We start from the raw sequence: 18,177 nt of genomic DNA, 5'->3' as shown, positions 1-18,177 counted from the left end.
TAGTCGGACAGGGTGGTAAGTTTAGTATTAAGTAGCTCGATTTTGATAGATTTTATAATGTACTCTTATGAATTCCAAAGAAAGGTGTGAATTTTTTTAAGTGTATATATTTTTGGTGTATTTGGAAAATGGTGATTGTGTAATAAGCACTCTGCATATCTCATCAGTACTCGGCTGGGATTCGAGCCCAATCTATCGACGTCTGCATTGAGAGCAACGGTGTGTGTCTTTAGACCACCAAGCTATAGAGCGTGTGGCCCATATGACAGTTCATCAACTGGGGAGTTAAAGGTGATCACAACGGTCACATACACAAAAGATAATCAAAATTATCACCATAATTATCAGTTGTTAAAATAACACAAATGCATCCTCTTTAGTGTTGTTTTAGCGTCCTAATGGTGAAAATTCAGATAATTTTTCGGTATCTTTGACTACACCTCTAGTCTGGTGTCAATGATCTATGACGATTTGAACGCCTTCAGTTTTTGCAGTACCTTTTCCTTAGATGTAAAAAAAAGATTTGTTTTCTACAAGATATTAGCCTAAGTATTTACATACATTGTAATTTCAATTGGTTGTCTTTGCTGCTTGTCTCTCGACACTTGCCTTCAATACGTACAAAGTTAAAGTTTATTGCATTAATTACACAATCAGCGGTATGCCTTATGAGCAAACGCGGTAGTCGGATGGCTACAATATTTATTACAACTTTTAGAGCGACTAAGATATATATTTAAAAAAATACTTGTAATGAAAGATATGGTTTTTATTCTTAACATGGTCACTCGCTATCAACTCCGGTGGCAATCTGGTAAAATAAACTACTATGGAGGCCGATGAACTTTCAACTACTTGATTGACACTTAATTGGTAATTACTCAAAATAATTGTAAGCATAAAATCTTATTTTGTAACGAGCAATGGGAGAGCTTTTGGTAGTGTAAAACATTGTGAGAAACGGCTTCCTTTAATTGGTGTAACATAGTTTTTGAGAGATATGTTATTTCTCGCTCAAGTGTTAAAATACTTCAGTACTCTGTATTATACATATTTGCAACATTGAATAAACGTATTTATCTTATCTAAGTGATCGAGGAATACTGGTCTTTGACAATTACCAAAGGTACGTCGTATCATGTGCCTTTAGCTTGATAAGATACACGGTAAAGCTCCTTCGTCTCGCGATCATACTCCGATGGACTAGTGGATGTAGGTAAAGGAGAGGTAGCTAGGCCTATCGGCATTTAATTGAAGTTCTGCTTCATCTTCGCTGCGTTTGTTAAAGTATTTTTGTTTGGTTTATTTTTTTAAACAAAGGTATATTTATCACTTTATAATGTTGAGAAGATATTTTTTGCATCAACGTTTTATTATATAGACCTATTAGAAATAATGTAGAAGTAATGTTTTGCAATAAAAACTTTTAAAAAACCCTATGTAGCCTAGTAGTGTTTCTGCTTTATTTCTGAGAGTGATTGCATAGGCCTAGGCCTACATGAAATGTTGTATTCACCGCCGCGTTTCAGAACCACCTGGTGTCCCCTCTGCATGGAGCAGAGGTAAAGACTGAGGCTAATTTAAGTGGAAATGCCAACACAGTTCTGCCTGAAACAGAACCACTTTGGTAGTAAATTGTGTCATTGTCAAACAATGTCTACGATCAACAAGAAAAATATGTGAACATTGAAATGTGAATACTAATAGTCTGCCCAATAATGTTTATCTAGTGACATGGGCCTACTTCACACCAAGCTATTGTCAAGAATTATTTGCGCTCTTTCTACCCAATAATTTTGATATTTCTCTAATACACAAACACATGAACAAATGCACAGTTTTTAATACTTAATAGAAAAGAGAGCGAACAAACAGAACTTCAAAACAAAGCTGAATGCTGAAACAACTAAACGGGATCTATTCTGAATCGGGTATTCAGTTTGACAGGGGCAAACATTCTAGATCGGGCACAAGAACAACCTCGACTTCATGACCTCGGGGAGCACATCAATGCAGGGGACGGCACAGCACCCATGAGAACGAGGATGACAAAAATACATGCAGTGGGAATCCAAACAGTAATTTCGGCACAAGATGGAATCGCCAAAAGCAAAGGAAGTTTCAGGAGGAAAACGTCAAATTGAGGAAGACGAAGGGGAAGAAGAAGAATGGATAGGGCCAATGCCAGCTGAAGCAGTTAAATCCAAGAAAAGGAAATGTAAGTAAAGACAGAAACAAACGTCCGAACGAAAAACACATCAGTCAAGCGCGGTACCCTGACCCCTCTTCAATATCCACTTGAAACGGTTATTGCCAAAATGGATTAGTCTGGCCCGAAACCGCCATGACCGAATTAATTTTACTGATACTCTACTGATTATAATATTATGTACGGTAGTCAATAAGATTAGTAAGAAAGTTTTTAAATATTTCCCTACTTCATTAGGTTAAATTTCCCATTCAGGGTCGATCTTAGGAAACTCGTGGGGACTACCCTAAGTAACTAAATAATATGATAAACAGGAAACATTGAACAGGTGAGCAACAAATGTTTGCTCATCAAACTCCCGATTCGGGAGTTTGATGGAGCAAACATTTATTGCAGAATCATCATCCTCATGCTCTGTAGCAATCATGGGGACGTAGAGAACCGCCCAACCAATGCGAGTTGATGCAGATTGCCACAGCTGCCATGCCTGAGACTGGAAGTCTGCTTCTGAGGTCGGCCTCCCAAATCCCTTTCTCCATATATCTATCTAAAAAAAAATAATGCAATTTCCAAATTATGTCTGAAAGCTGTTTTCAGCTTTATTGAGAATGCCCCTGTAAAATCCAAGTAGGTTTAAAAACTGGTTGGTCTATACAGGAGTAACTATAGAATACAGGGCCACACTCGGCGACAGCCCTAACCCTAATGGCATAACCCTAACCCTATCCCTAACCTTAACCCTAACCCTATCCCTAACCTTAACCCTAACCCTAACCCTATAACCCTGGAGTGGCCCTGTAGTTCTACTTACTATTCTGTTGTTAGCGTTGAGCTAGCCCCCTAGAACTGGTATCGTCTCAACGATAACGAAACCAATCTCATAGTTCTAGGAGTAGCCCTACAATATTAAATAGTGGCAATCCACCTCGGGCCTATATGATTTAACTTAGTGGCGATAATGTAACCCTCCTCCTGACAGCAGAGGAGGGTTACGTTATCGCAACTAGATTAAACTGTACTATTGAAAGTTAAGAATGATTGCATGGTTTTACTCTTAGGAATTTGTTCAGCTTTAAAGGGTTCTACACTAAAAGTTAAGCCTGAGTAAACTTTAACAGGTGATTGAACATGTCTTGATTCATTCTTGAAACATTCTTGAAACATTCTTGAAACATTCTTGATTCTTGAAACATTCAAAGAAGTCAAGTAGAAACTAAAGATACATTTCAAATGTCAATTTCAATTAATTGATATTTATGTAATAAAAGTAATGTGTTCAGTTTTTGTTATTTCATTTTTGTTATTTCATTTAATATGTTTCAGATCTTGAGTTTGAAGACATTTACTTGAGTAATCTTCCATCAGCCGAACTGTATGAGAAAAGCTACATGCATAGGGACACTGTTACACATGTAGCGGTCAGTAAGTAAGTTCACCTTTACGGTTGTTTGTTCTTCATCCATCAAGCTAACCCAGATACGTTGGGATAATCGTAACCCTGGATCCTCCAAGTTGTCATAAACTGGCATGACTGGAGGGTAACAATGAACAATTATCCAGATAAAGTAGCTGGAGCTAGACCACCTGAGCTTTTTACCACTACGGTGGCGGTCTCCTTATTTTGTCAATATATTCGTTCAGGGGTGCCAGCCAACAGCTGATTGCACGAAACTTGCCTTAGTCCACTTGCAGTAACGTTTAAGGCGCAAGTTGCTCCACAAACGTTGCTCAGTTGGACTTCACAGTTGCGTAAATTTTTGTGAAATCAGCTGCAGGAGCCATACAACCGTTAGCTGCCGTTTTAGCGAGGGATCACAGCCAAGTTTACAATACATTTCAATGCAGTTCAATAATATGCTTGTTCCATACCCTTGTTGGGAAAAAATAAACAATATAAGAATTAAACAGTACATAGAAAAGTAACAAAATCAAAAGCGCATAAAACTAGGTACAAGAGAGGAGCAAGAGCATGAGGCTATAAGATGAAGCCGAGGCTTGTAGACAACAACCTTTATACAGACAAACAAACAAACAAACAAACAAACAAATAAACAGGGAAGAGGAAGACGGACCAAACGAAAGATGACATTACAATATACAAAGACTGTAATACCAGGCTAACTGAAGACGACAAGAGTAAATAAATAAGAAGAGATAAAACATTGGAAGTGGCTAAGCTTGGGCGATACCTTTTTATCAAATATCGCGATACCAATTTGGAAACGATTTCGATATTGGATCAATTTGGTTTTAATCGATCTATCGATATATCGCGTTATTGATTAAGTATCGCAATATCGCGATGTATTTCCTAGCTGAGACATCTTGCACCCCATAGGTTTAGAGTAAAACCAGAAGAATAGGTCATTAGAACACCTCTCTTATGCTATGACTGTCTCTTCTACAACTTTCACTCGGAGTTTGAAGACTCATGATGTCAAACTTAATTAATTGTGATAAAGTCGAATATCGCGATATATTGTCGGCGATTTATCGTGATTAAAATAAATCGATATCGCCCAAGCTTAGAAGTGGCAGCAGAGGAATCATCTGAAGGGGATGTAACTTTTTCGTTTGGTCACACTCAAACCTTTTATTTGTTAATTGTTACAGGACAGATTACATTATAACGGCAAGTTGTGACGGACATGTTAAATTCTGGAAGAAGCAGGATCAAGGTATCGAGTTTGTCAAGCACTTCAGGGCACATCTTGGTAAGTTATAATAATAATCATAATAATAATACTATTGTAGTGGTATACAGTGCACGTATCTACCAAACAAGGTACTCAAGGCGCTGAGTATATACAAACTTCCAGAAAGGTAGGTTATTGCAGTGATGAATTCTGATGAGACCTAATTAATTGTACCACCTAACAAGGGTTTACAAGGTGCTACTGCGCATACAGCAGCCACAGCCAGGAGCACCGGGGCGAAACCCTTCTCTTTTCGATGAGTGCACTGGGTTCTTTTACATGTGTTACACAACACATGGGACCAACAGCTTTACATTCCATCCGAAGGACGAAGCAATGGTTAAATGTCAGAAAGTAAAGGTGCAAATCATACACACCATTTAAAAAAGTATTGTTAACTTATTTTGTTTAGCTGTTAAATAAATTGCCGTAAAATTGTTGTTTTTGTTATCTGTTTTTCAAATATAGGTAGAATAGAGTGTATATCAGTGAGTGTTGATGGATCGTTACTTGCTACTGTTGCCGACGACAAAGCAATAAAGATATTTGATGTTGTCAATTTTGGTGAGTAAAATACGGATGCTTGCCTTTGAGCAAACCAATGTGGGTTAACTTTGGTTGTGCTATTGAGTTTCTTAAAGTTAGAATTTAAGTATAAAAATTGTTGGGTTTGAGGTCACCAAGACACGCTTAAAACAAAAATTGTACACTGTTTTTATGAAGTATGGAAATAAATATAGATTTGAATGAATGACTGAATGCTTCATACTTTTTGTTCTTGTTCTTTTCATTGAGTGAAGGTCATCTTTATGAGGGAATTTAGTGTAATTTAAAGACACTGGACACCTCTGGTTATTGTCAAAGACCAGTCTTCTCTCTTGGTGAATCTCAACATATGCACAAAATAACAAACCTGTGAAAATTTGAACTCAATCGGTCGTCAAAGTTTTTATTTTTTTCAGAATCTCATCCCTGCCATTGCTCAAGACATTTGTGGTTTCTTGTTTTGCAGATATGATTAACATGATGAAGATTGACTATGAACCGGGCTGCTGTGAGTGGGTGTTTCGTTCCGGTGATGCTATCAGTGCTTTAGCTTGGTAAGGAGACCATTTGTTCCTCTAAGTATCTAGTCTTAATAGATGTTAAATTTGCACCGGGGATAAAGAATAATAATTTTGGTTTTTACCCATAACCACCGATGTGTGTTAACACTGTATACTCAGTACTTGACCGAGTTCTGTGAAAAAAATCACAGGCATATTACTCGGTTGGGATTCAAACCCACGACCTTTGCAATTCTAGAGCAGTGTCACTCCAACTCGTCGTTATAAAACTCCCAATCATCAAGTGCTTTAGCGTGGTAAGGGGGCCATTTGTTCCTATAAGTATCTAGTCATTATAAAACTCCGAATATCCAAATGTAATGTTTCTTATTATGTATCAATAAAGAGCCTGACTATTGCTGTTCCAGCCTCAGCTTGAATGTGTATACAATAAACCCTATGCAATAGGTTTAATCAGATTTGTGTGTATTCTTATAAACCGCAGACGAACACAACAAAATGTGCTGTTACAAATATGTACTAACATTTATTAATTTGTGTTTTGTTTTAATTCGATGTGTACAGTTCTGAGAAGACATCAGGCAACATCCACATTTACGATGGACGGTCAAGTAATATTGCCATTCACACTCTCAGCTCCTTACACAGCTGTCCAGTTATTCTCATGAAGGTAAGAATGTCAGGGGTAGTCCGTATCCGGATTGGTGGCTACGGCTAAGGCTACGGCTGTTGCTAAGTGTGTTGTTAAGGACATCCTATACTTCAAAGTATGATGATGCGGAAATCTAGCTGTAGCCACTATTTCAGTCACGGCCTTAGTCAAGACTGAGGTTTAACTTTTGTTTTGTTTTTTTAATCTATCTGATAATGGAACAAAGAAGAAAACAAAAATGGAGGTCTGTAACCCGTAGGGCTGAAGATACATGTAACTGTTTAGCGAAGATGATGAAGAAATGTTCAGTTGTAGATGTTAGTGGGAATACCCATATTGAAAGAACCGTCATATTAGTAGGACAATAACAACTTAATTCAAGTCACCAAGGTGGGATTCGAACTGGGGTCAATAGAGATGAAAGGCAGGGCAAGATACCACAAAGCCAACCGGACAATATTGAGTACCTTTGCTTTTCTGCCACCCAATCTTTACTTACTTATTTTATTTTGATTACAAATCCAACAGCACAATTAACGCCAAAAACAGGGTGAATGGGTTACAAGAAGAAATGCTTAGTTTTAGATGTTTGGGGAAAACCCCGATGGGAAAATCCCTCGCTAACAGGTAGGGACTGAAAACCCACTCCACATGCAAGGCTCTGGTCCGAGGTGGGATTCGAACAGGGGTCGGGTCGCATAAGTGAAAGGCAGTGAAAGAAACCACTGAGCCAACCTGGGCCCAATTTCATAGAGCTGCCAAGCACAAAAATTTGCTTAGCACAGAACTTCTTCCTTGATAAAAACAGGATTACCAACCAAATTTCCATGTGAGTTTCAAGATAAGCAAACAACAACTTAATACCAGTAACAAGAAATTATGCAACAAATGGAAATTTGGTTGGCAATCCTGTTTTTATCAAGGAAGAAATTCTATGCTATACAAATTTGTGTGCTTAGCAGCTCTATAAAATTGGGCCCTGATTCCAATGTTTTGAAATGATTTTTCTTTCCCTAGTATAATCCAGTTTATGAAGTGATGGTATCGGTAGACAAGCAAGGAATGGTGGAATACTGGACTGGACCAAAGAAAGAGTACAAGTTCCCAGTGCAAGTTTCCTTCAAGTACAAAACGGATACAGATTTATATGAGTTTGTAAAGGTAAATAATGAATAGGGTAGGTGGCCTTAGCTTTCGATCCAAACCGGACCTTCTTCAGAGGCATAAAACAAGTACAAACAAATACATATCTATTTATAGAAAAAAGGGAGGGGAAAGGGATTAAGGGAAGGATCCCGAAAGAAGCGGGAAAATAACAGCCAATGAAAGTTTCTATTTCAGAAACAATATTGGTGGCTATGAACCAATAGGAGTGAAGTGGGGAGGACAAAGGATGTCTAGTATGAAAGGATGGGTTACTGGACCATAAAAGTGGTAAATGTATTGTTCAACAACAATGCAGGGAAATATGAAAGGGTAGGATTAGAGAGCAAGTTGCATCATGATGCACTTAACAATGGTCAATTAATAAGAATAGCAAGATCAAAGGTATGTGGTTTTAAAAATAGGTACATGTATGAGGGACCTGTGGAAAAAAAGGGGGGGGGGTTACTTACATCAGATAGTTATAATTTGTTAAGGTAAAGATATAACATGCATACTTGCAAGGCTGTTACGTCTTAGTTTTGCATTCAGTTCAGGCCAATAAATGTTAACTTTATAGTATTTACTCAACCTAAAAATTATTTAAAATTCACCTCGTAATGATTTATGCCATCCTACTGTCTAACCGTTCAGTATCAGCCAAATGGTTTTGATTGAAACGGCACTATTCAAGCTGAACATATGATATTAAGTAGTGAATGCATCTTACTACAGGCCTTGCTCTTTGTAATTGTTGAAAAAAGGTAAATTTAACCCTTTTGGTAAACTTTACTGAGAGTAGGAGGGCTAACTATTACGGTTAATTCCAATAGATTTTGATCTCCATAAACCACCAGAGGAAACGAGTGAAATCCTTTTACTTAGCAGTCGTCTAAATGTTTTTTTTTTCTTCTTTTGTTTTGACAGTGTAAGACAGTTCCCATGGGCCTGGCATTTTCACCCAGTGGTAAAGTGTTTGCTGCTCTGGCTAAAGACAGAAAGGTAACAGAAACCCAAATATTGAAATCGCCTAATAATGTTCAGTTTAATTGCTCATGAAAGTAATCAGGAATACATTTTCTAAATGATTTTAGGGACTTGATTCGTTGAGATTTACTAGAACAAACTCTTTTCCTATTGAGTCACAAAAGTCACTCAATAACAAGATTTATGATATACAATATTAGTCATGACATGATCTGCCTGTTTTATAAACGTTTCACATGCACTAGAATCTTTGTAAACCGTGGTTTTAAAAAATTACCTAATGTCCTTTTATGATCACCTATTTTGTAACGGCAATTTGCTTAACAACATTAGTAACTAGTGCTTATACATTGTAAGGTGCATTTTACTCTACGACTGTATTAATGCGCTTTATATTAGTGGCATGGTCATTGGGCCAATAACATTCTTGTAATCTTTCTCAGCTCCGTGGAAGTATACAGCCCTGAGCTGCCGTGGCGCTCCAAAGACTTTTTCAACGACAATCAAAGATTAACTTTATGATTTATGTTTCAGGTGAGAGTCTTCAAATTTTTAACGGGGAAACTCACGCGAGTTTTTGACGAGTCGCTGCAGACGTTTAGTGAGCTGCAGCAGATGAGACAGCAGCTACCTGACATGGAGTTTGGACGACGGATGGCCGCGGAGAGGGACTTGCAGAAATCAGATGCTTTCTCACATCCAAACATAGGTAAGTGTGCTCCGTGCGAAATTCTAGAGATATCTTGACTTTCAAATTGACCTTCTAAGTGTTATGTAAATTTTGATTCAATGTTGATTGTTTACATTTTCTACTGGTGAATGATTGGTTCAAATAAAGGATATGCTAAAAACTTTGTAAATTATTGTCAACCTTTTTGAAATTCAAGAAATGAATTTCAAATTTACATTCTTAGTGAAGTTTTATGTTAGTGTTGCTATACTGCTTACATTTTCTACTTGTATATGGTTGGTTCAATTAAAAGAAAGTTACAGAATTGGTAAGAAACAAAAATCATGAAGATCACAGATTTACATAAAACTTACACGGTCTAATGATGATGATAGTAGAAAACACCACTTGAAATATTTCTGTCAGAAATTTCATATTTGATGAGAAATAAATAATCTAACTTCGCGGTTGGAGTTTAACCCTCAGTGAGCATTTTATTAATTTATATTTTGGCATGGATTCAATGCAAAATTTGTATTAGGTTTTTCACTATTCTCTCGTGACCCAGATGGCCGATCGATCTCAACCTTCTACAGGTTTGTCAGTTTATGTATATGGTGGATTACATAAAATGCTTACACTGCCAGCAACTGTTTTGTCGCCAAAAACCAATCCTGTAATGTTCCTTTAAGGGAGCATACCACTTTTTACATAATTTTAACCCTTATTTCTCTGATAAGATTTTGCTATCTTTAAATTTTTGAAAAAAGAAGAGCTTATGATGTTGATTCAGTCATGGCTTCATGAAAGGTTTTCCAAAAGGTATTTTTCCTTAGTAAATGCTTTAAAAATTGTTTTGTGTTTCAGTGTTTGATGAAAGTGGTAACTTTGTTCTGTATGCTACAATGCTTGGGATCAAAGTGCTAAATCTACACACAAATAAATGCTCAAGAATCTTAGGAAAGGTGAGTATCAAAGGGATGTCAATGTCAGTCCTTCCCTGAAAATAATCAGGAAAACAAACTTACCTAAAATTCAGCAGTTCACGGTCGCATGAGATTCGTCATCCTTTTTTGGCAATCAGGGTTGCTGAAAATCAAAACAAGAAATAAAGTTTACAAATTTGCATTCAGTTAACATAGAGAGCTATTTTGGAAGAATGAATAGTAATAAAATCATCATGAATAAAGGCAGTGGACACTATTGGTAATTACTCAAAATAATTATTAGCACAAAACCTTACTTTGTAATGAGTAATGGGGAGAGGTTGATGGTATAAAACATTGTGAGAAATGGCTCCCTCTGAAGTGACGTAGTTTTCGAGAAAGAAGTAATTTTCAATGAATTTGATTTCGAGACCTCACATTTGAGGTCTCGAAATCAAGCATGTGAAAGCACACAACTTCGTGTGACAAGGGTGTTTTTTCTTTCATCATTATCTCGCAACTTCAATGACCGATTGAACTCAAATTTTCACAGGTTTGTTATTTTATGCATATGTTGAGATACACAAAGTGAGAAGACTGGTCTTAGACAATTACCAATACTGTCCAATGTCTTTAACAAGTAATCCTGATAACACACCTTTAAAAATTCACCCAACCCCATCTCTACTTTTTTTCCCAAACAGCCTGAGAACATTCGCTTCATGCAACTTGCTCTGTACCAGGGATGTAAGAAACCAAGCAAGGCTGCCCTCTCTGTTGAAATGCAGGCATCAGAAAACCCAGCTCTAATGAAAATGACCTCCGACCCCACACTTGTCTGCTCTGCCTTCAAGAAAAACAGATTTTACTTGTTCACGATGCATGAACCAGATGATGCAAAAAGGTATACTGTTTTTAATTATCCCGGGGGGTTTTCCTTAGATTTGTTGGTGACTACCCAGCAAGAAACAGTTAGCTTGTCATTTCACTAGTTCACCCGTTTTTTTTCACACGTCTATATTTGATGTTGAACAGGGATGCTTGTCAACACTGAACTAGACATTTGGACCACTCGGGGAGAATTTTGACTGGTCCTCGGTTGTTTTAACTGGCATTGGAACACTCTTCATTATCAAATAATGTCATGCTAATTCACTTTCCGATTTCAAAATATCACTCAAAACACACCTTTTCCATACTTATTTCACTTCTTAGGCTATTTATATCTCAGTGCTTTGTGTGGTTAATTTTGTATTGCTTGTAATTATTGTTGTGAAGCGCTGTGGTACCTTTTTTTGTGTAAGAACGCTATATAAATGCTTAGATTATTATAATGGACCAGCAGATCTGTTAAGGGAGAATGCTAAATAACTCCTACAAGATGTCACCATCTACCAAATTGATCAAAATTAGTTGTTTCTTTCTGCTTGCACACTGAACTTGTGCAGAACTTTCAGATAATGCCAAAATCTTACTCTACAGCCTAAATAATCTGTTAATAGTCAAGTAGTCTCATGCCTCTTTTTTTTTGTTAAATAGCTTCAAAGATTTTTACATTAATTTTTTTTTTTAAATAAAGAACATTTTCTGAATACATTTCTTTCAGTGCTGATGCCGAGCGTGACGTTTTCAATGAAAAGCCGTCCAAAGAGGAACAGATGGCTGCAACACAGGTATGACAAATGACTTTAATTTATAATTCTTCAATAACCTTCATCTTAAAGGGAAAGAACCTTCATCTTAAAGGGAAAGTGTCTGTTTTGTAGTCGCTCTGAAAATTATATGGCAATAAAAACGTTTTGTTAGGAGCCTAGAGCAGCTATCGAAAGTGTAAACCATTTTGAGAAATACTTCAGTTTGAAGTAATAAGTTATCTAAAAAGATTCAGTTTTTATGCTCCAAAATTTGAATCTGAGTGCGTAACGCTTCTCAGGTTGTGTATTCCTATAAGGGATTGTTTTTCTATGTGGACGTATTCGCTCTGGATTTTCGGCGCAATTTTTTTAATAAAATCTCACACAAGTACGATGCCTCTTTAGTTTTTAGGCTTTTTTTCGTCCCGCAGGACTTGAAGCACCAATTACATAATAGTGCTTATCACACGTCGGTGTAGGGTAAAAACAAAAAATATTTTATTCTTTTTAACGGTTTCTCATGATTGTTTTTTTTTGTCTCGGCAGGGTTCAGTTTCTCAGAAGTTATCCAACCAGGCCTGCATACACACATCGATGGGAGATATCACAGTGCAGTTATTTCCTACAGAGTAAGTCCATTATTTTATGTATTGACCCCCTTTGTACCACTGTTACATGCAGGTATGATTTATTCCTACTTTAGTCTGATTTCCGATTTTGTTGCCCTTTGAAAAATCAGAAAAATAGTGATTAAATAACCTGAAAATATAGTAAACCATACACCACATAAACAAGTAGGTCGGCCCTTTTGCATATCAAACCGAACTGTGTGCAATCAATAGTCATGCTGGACAATCTTGTTTTCTTGGGTGGTATAGCAGTTGGTCCAAAGTGAGCGACCTCCCTTTGCAAAACCATTTATTTTACCAGTTTACTAAAATAAAATCACCCAAAATAATAAGCAGGTCAGATAAATACACAGCTGACTCGTTGTGGGTTAGTTTTCAAAGTCAATTTGAAGCTTAACTTTCACTTTGAATTAGTCAAAATCACTTCCATCATAACTTCTTCGTTCCTTCTCAAAGCTCCAGACAAAATCTTGCATAAAGTTTTAACCTTCAGTTGTTGTGGAAGCTATAAGTCAGCAAAGCATTTTTAATTACACCCTTCAGTTTTATTTGTTTAACTTGTGAGCAGTAAGCCCTTTTACAAATTTAGATTTGTATAATGCTTATAGTCACAAGTGATTGCTTAAGTTTGAATTCCTCAGGCAAGAGACAGTTGCCATGTCAGAATATCCGACCAAGTAGTCACCCTCATCTCTTGGCAGCTACAGTTATGGTTTCAACTGTGTTGCTAAGGACGGACTATACTTCAACACACGATGACATGGAAATCTAGCCCTAGCCGTAGCTGCCCATACAGACACAGCCTGACATTTAAAGATTTATATTGTTTGCACTCAGGGAAAATTGGAAATTGTTGTTAAATAACCAGAAACCATCCAAACCTACACCATGTGTTCATGTACGTCAACCCGTGTTCTCAGTAAACAAAAATCCTACTGTATGAGCATGAATTCAAGGATTAAATATCATGCCTCGAATCAGCTAGGCTTTACACGAATAGATGGATTGCACAGAGCATCATTGACTGCCATATTTGATGATAAACAGTGGAAAAGTGCACACGAATACGTTCGGTGTACAACTAGACATATTATTTGCTCTGTCCTTACAGCCATTGGACACTTTCTGAACAGAACAAAAAATAAAAGTTCACAGATTTACAAATAACTTAAAGGGTTTACAGAAGGTAATGGTGAAAGACTTCCCTTGAAATATTATTCCATGAAATGCTTTACTTTTTGAGAAAACATTGTAACAATTACCAATTCTCGATATCGAGAATAACGGATTTATTTTATACACATGTCATGACATGGCAAAACGTGCGAAACATGGGTGGGTTTTCCCCGTTATTTTTTTCCCGACTCCGATGACCGATTGAGTCTTAATTTTCACAGGTTTGTTATTTTATATATAAGTTGTGATACACAAAGTGTTGGCCTTTGGACAATACTTTTTACCGATGTTGTGCAATTGCTTTAATCTCATGTAATGTTTTGATCAAACAGGTGTCCAAAGACGGTTGAAAATTTCTGTGTGCATAGTCGAAATGGCTACTACAATGGTCACCTGATTCATCGAGTCATCAAAGGATTTATGGTCCAGATGGGAGATCCACTAGGTAAGTATTTTGAAGAAAAACCAATCTCAAATGCATCCTTCCAAGTATAACGTGAAAATTTAAAAAAGTTGATAGATAAATAAATTATAAATAAATAAGAAATACTAAAGAATATTTACAATGACAAATCAATAAATTGATTATCTGTCATGACACTTGTGCCCTTAAGCGAGGCCCTTGACCATAATTGCTTTGTGAAAAGTTTGGAAGGTAGTGCATTTTGCTCTACCAACCAGGCTCCTAGTGGATGATACCCATGCCTACAACCTTATGAACTGTGAAGAGGTAACACTGTTTCAGCTCAAGGAGTAGGTGGCAATGTGGTGACAGTGTATTTGGGTTGATGGCCTTCTCTCATTATAAAAAATGAAAAGAAAATTAAAGTAAAAAGTTGTATGAGAGTAACAATAATTTGATTTACTTTCCATGTAAACAAGAGCAGGTTTTTCTTGTCAGCGAATCTTAATTAATATATAATCATGATTTTCTAGGGAATGGAACCGGTGGAGAGTCCATCTGGGGAGGTGAATTTGAAGACGAGTTTCACCCCAGGTTAAAACACAACCTGCCGTACACCCTCAGCATGGCAAATGCAGGGCCTGGTACAAACGGATCACAGTTCTTTATCACAGTCGTACCATGTGTAAGTAAACATAGTTCCTTCATTAATAACAATTCATAAATACCCCAGACAGTATCACTACTCCTATTGGTGGAGAGCGCCTTGGCTGGGGGTGTTTAAACGGTTGATAATGACCAGCTGGAGGTGTTTATAACCGGCTGGCTTCCATGTGTCGGGCGCGCAAGCTAACGTATGCCAATATTATCACGCAGAGCGCAATATATAGCTATTAGTAACAGCGCGTAAACTAAGCGCGCGCGTTCACACATTCCACGCGCATCAAACAGTTTCTTTACAAAGTTTTAAATAAAAACATTTCAAACCCCGGTTTTTCAATTGTCAAAGTGTCTATAATTGATGAAGTGGAATCAAAGAGTAGTGACTCGTTCTTAAACTTCCGTTTAAAACCTTTCAGGGTTGGTGCCAGGCTATTTATCACACGGCAATGACCCTGCCGGTTTTAAACGGCCGTTTAAGAACACGTTGTTACCCTTTTATTCCCTTATTAACAAAGATATTGTCAAGGTAGGGAGACCACAACTATAGGACTAGTTAACTGGAAGAGTGCCAGCGTAAAAAATCAAAACTCTGAGTTATACGCTACATGGGAAACTAATTGGGTACATTTGAAATAATTTGGGGTTGAGCAAATCGCATCCTCTGAAAGTGATACCTTAGCTGCCACTTTTCAAGTTGGTTCAAATTCTGCTGTAGTAAATATTTCTTTATTCAACCCCAAATATATTAGCCATTCATCGATTTATCTACAGATAATTTATATCTGGTCAACACCATAGCTGTTGGCATTAGGGACAAAATAATTTTGAATAATCAATTTGCAAAATGTTGCCGAGCAACAGAAAAAAAAAAAATGAAACATTATGCAATATACCTAACAAGTTGTTTACTATCTTCTCATTGACTAGCCTTGGTTGGACAACAAGCACACAGTGTTTGGCCGGGTCATCAAAGGGATGGAAGTCACTCAGAAGGTCAGCGAAGTCAAGACAAGTCCAAAGACCGACAAACCAGTTGATGAAATCAAAATAATCAGCATCAGTGTCAAGTAGTAAAACCCTCACGTTGAAAGTCCTTTAGTGTTCAGTAGTGGATGACTAAATGCCTTGTGACTAAAGACCCACAGCCAAACGCCTCTGATATTTGACATCTTGAGTTGGTGACTGTTACCTTCTGGACGCTGTAAACAGTGGCTTGTGGCCTGTAGATGTAGCCATAGGCCTAAATACAGTGGTGTGTGGCCTGTGAACAACAGCTTGTGATAAGTGCCTTGTGACCTTTACTCAGTGGTTAGTGATATGCAAAGAGTGGCTGGCTGTAGGCAGTGGCTGGTTACATGTGGACAGTAACTGATCGGATGTGGCTACAGCAGTACAAACTTTGTTATTGCTCAACACAGGATCACAGACACAGCTCTGAAAAGTCTAATGTGAGAAACAGACTGGATTGCCACAGACTGCACTGCCGTTTAAAAAATGGTGAAAGAAAAGCAAATACTTCAGTTGACATTGGGTCAAAACGTTTTTAAAAACACAGCAGCTAGTCAAGTAAAAGACCAACAACAAATTCCCTGGCGAGGACATTGGGTTATTCAAGAATACTTGCGGAATAAACTATAAATAATTGTAAACTTGCAGGTACAACCATGAAATAATTCTCTTTTGAGGAAGTGTTGGCTCTGAAAAAAAGCCGGGTTTGGTCTCCACTTGTAGTTGGTCAAGTTGCAAAAATAATACTGTAGAAGGAATTAATGAAAAAGTAAACAGCCTCGGTGAAAGACAAAAGATCGCCAAAAGTGACAGATCTTTTTGCTCCTTAGTCATGAAATATTTATGTTCCCGTGACAGATTTGTTTTTCTGCAGAAATTAAAGATACACTGTTTTTCCATGTTTGAAGGCATCTTACTCTGTTTTAATTTCCAATATATATTTTTTGTACTTTTTTTAATTTACCGAGAGCAAGAAACAGTACTGTGATGAGAATGTACAGCACAAGGACACCTTTTTCCCCCTGAAATCCAAGTCGCATTTTCAGAACCCCTTGAGACAATCCTGACTGGTCTCGGATGTTTTAAATGGCATTTGGCTAGTGGATCACTGCAGGGATAACGCTGCATTTTTGTGTGAGGCAAGGGTACCCTGAGTTGGGGAGCCACCCCCCCCCCTTCCCCACCCTGAGTATTACCATGGAGGAATAACCATGGTATTACGGAGGGAGAATAATGTTGTTCCAAAATTTCAACAGCGCCACCAACCGACTGGAGGTGTCTCGTTCTGAGGATGAGTAGTGAAACTGTTCGAAACAACAAACCAAGATTATGTCAGTATTGGCTGTGTTTCGTAGAAAACTCATTTAATAATGTTGTTCATTTTTATTATGATGCGAAATGGTGTTCATAGTTGTCGTCACTGCATACTTGGGAACTGACAAGAGTGTCAGCGGCTTTTACAATGCATCACAAATCTCTCTGCCAGCTATCCACAATCATGTACATGTACACACTCTGTATGTAATGTATGTCTAAAATTACATCACTGGGTCTTTCAACACAAAGCTGAATAAAAATTGTGGTGACCTTCTGACAAGTAAATACTGTATGGATATTGTGTTGTACCTTTACCTCCACATTACGACTCTGCACAAAACGAAAGTGTAAGGCCGCCAGGGCTAATCTGGGATGTATTAGTGTTGGGTTGCTTCGGATGCCTCCATGAAAGGTCACAATTTCTATCAGTTAAAAAATAATTAAACAGCTTAACATGAAAAGTTACTTTTTGAGAAAGCAAGTATGTCATAATTCACATTCATTCAAAGTATAAGCTAAACTTTGGAATAGAAACAATGCCGGTAGGCCGTTTTGCCATTCAATGGCCTAGTTGGTCATTGCGAGAGAAGGCTTAAAGGCAGTGGACACTATTGGTAATTAGGCCTACTAAAAATAATTATTATAAAACATATCTTTGTAACGAGTAATGGGGAGATGTTGATAGTATAAAACATTGTGAGAAACGGCTCCTTCTGAAGTGACATAGTTTTCGAGAAAGAAGTAATTGTCCGCGAATTTGAGGTCTCGAAATCAACCATCTGAAAGCACACAACTCCGTGTGACAAGGTGTATTTTCTTTCATTGTTATCTCGCAACTTCGACAACCACTTGAGCTCAAATTTCACAGGTTTGTTATTTTATGCATTTTATTATATTGAGATACTCCAAGTGAGAAGACTGGTGTTTGACAATTACCAATAGGTCTTTAACCTGTTGTACTTTAAAACAGTCCAATTGGTTGGTTGTTGTTTTGGAG

At 37.4% G+C, this 18,177-nt stretch overlaps 1 protein-coding gene across 1 annotated transcript; it reads left to right on the top strand.

Moving 5' to 3' along the window:
• Nucleotides 1-2,039: 2,039 nt before the first annotated feature.
• On the top strand, nucleotides 2,040-17,828 carry LOC117297437 (peptidylprolyl isomerase domain and WD repeat-containing protein 1-like). Its single transcript, XM_033780473.1, has 16 exons — nucleotides 2,040-2,218; nucleotides 3,533-3,635; nucleotides 4,823-4,923; nucleotides 5,374-5,469; nucleotides 5,918-6,005; nucleotides 6,537-6,642; nucleotides 7,642-7,785; nucleotides 8,695-8,769; nucleotides 9,289-9,463; nucleotides 10,292-10,389; nucleotides 11,055-11,254; nucleotides 11,957-12,023; nucleotides 12,531-12,613; nucleotides 14,122-14,234; nucleotides 14,726-14,877; nucleotides 15,783-17,828. The coding sequence occupies exons 1-16, from the start codon at nucleotides 2,095-2,097 to the stop codon at nucleotides 15,924-15,926; spliced, it is 1,869 nt and encodes a 622-aa protein (XP_033636364.1). The 5' UTR covers nucleotides 2,040-2,094; the 3' UTR covers nucleotides 15,927-17,828.
• The last annotated feature ends 349 nt before the right edge of the window (nucleotides 17,829-18,177 follow it).

This window comes from Asterias rubens, chromosome 12 (genome assembly GCF_902459465.1).
Source record: "Asterias rubens chromosome 12, eAstRub1.3, whole genome shotgun sequence".
Classification (NCBI taxonomy): domain Eukaryota; kingdom Metazoa; phylum Echinodermata; class Asteroidea; order Forcipulatida; family Asteriidae; genus Asterias; species Asterias rubens.
This window is presented reverse-complemented; position numbering and strand designations above follow the sequence as displayed.

Excerpts from the sequence above, each read along its gene's own strand:
- LOC117297437 (XM_033780473.1), top strand. The coding sequence starts at position 2,095 with ATGGAATCGCCAAAAGCAAAGGAAGTTTCAGGAGGAAAACGTCAAATT. Across the intron at positions 2,219-3,532 it reads TAAATCCAAGAAAAGGAAAT|ATCTTGAGTTTGAAGACATT; the intron begins GTAAGTAAAGAC and ends AATATGTTTCAG. Across the intron at positions 12,614-14,121 it reads GTGCAGTTATTTCCTACAGA|GTGTCCAAAGACGGTTGAAA; the intron begins GTAAGTCCATTA and ends TTGATCAAACAG.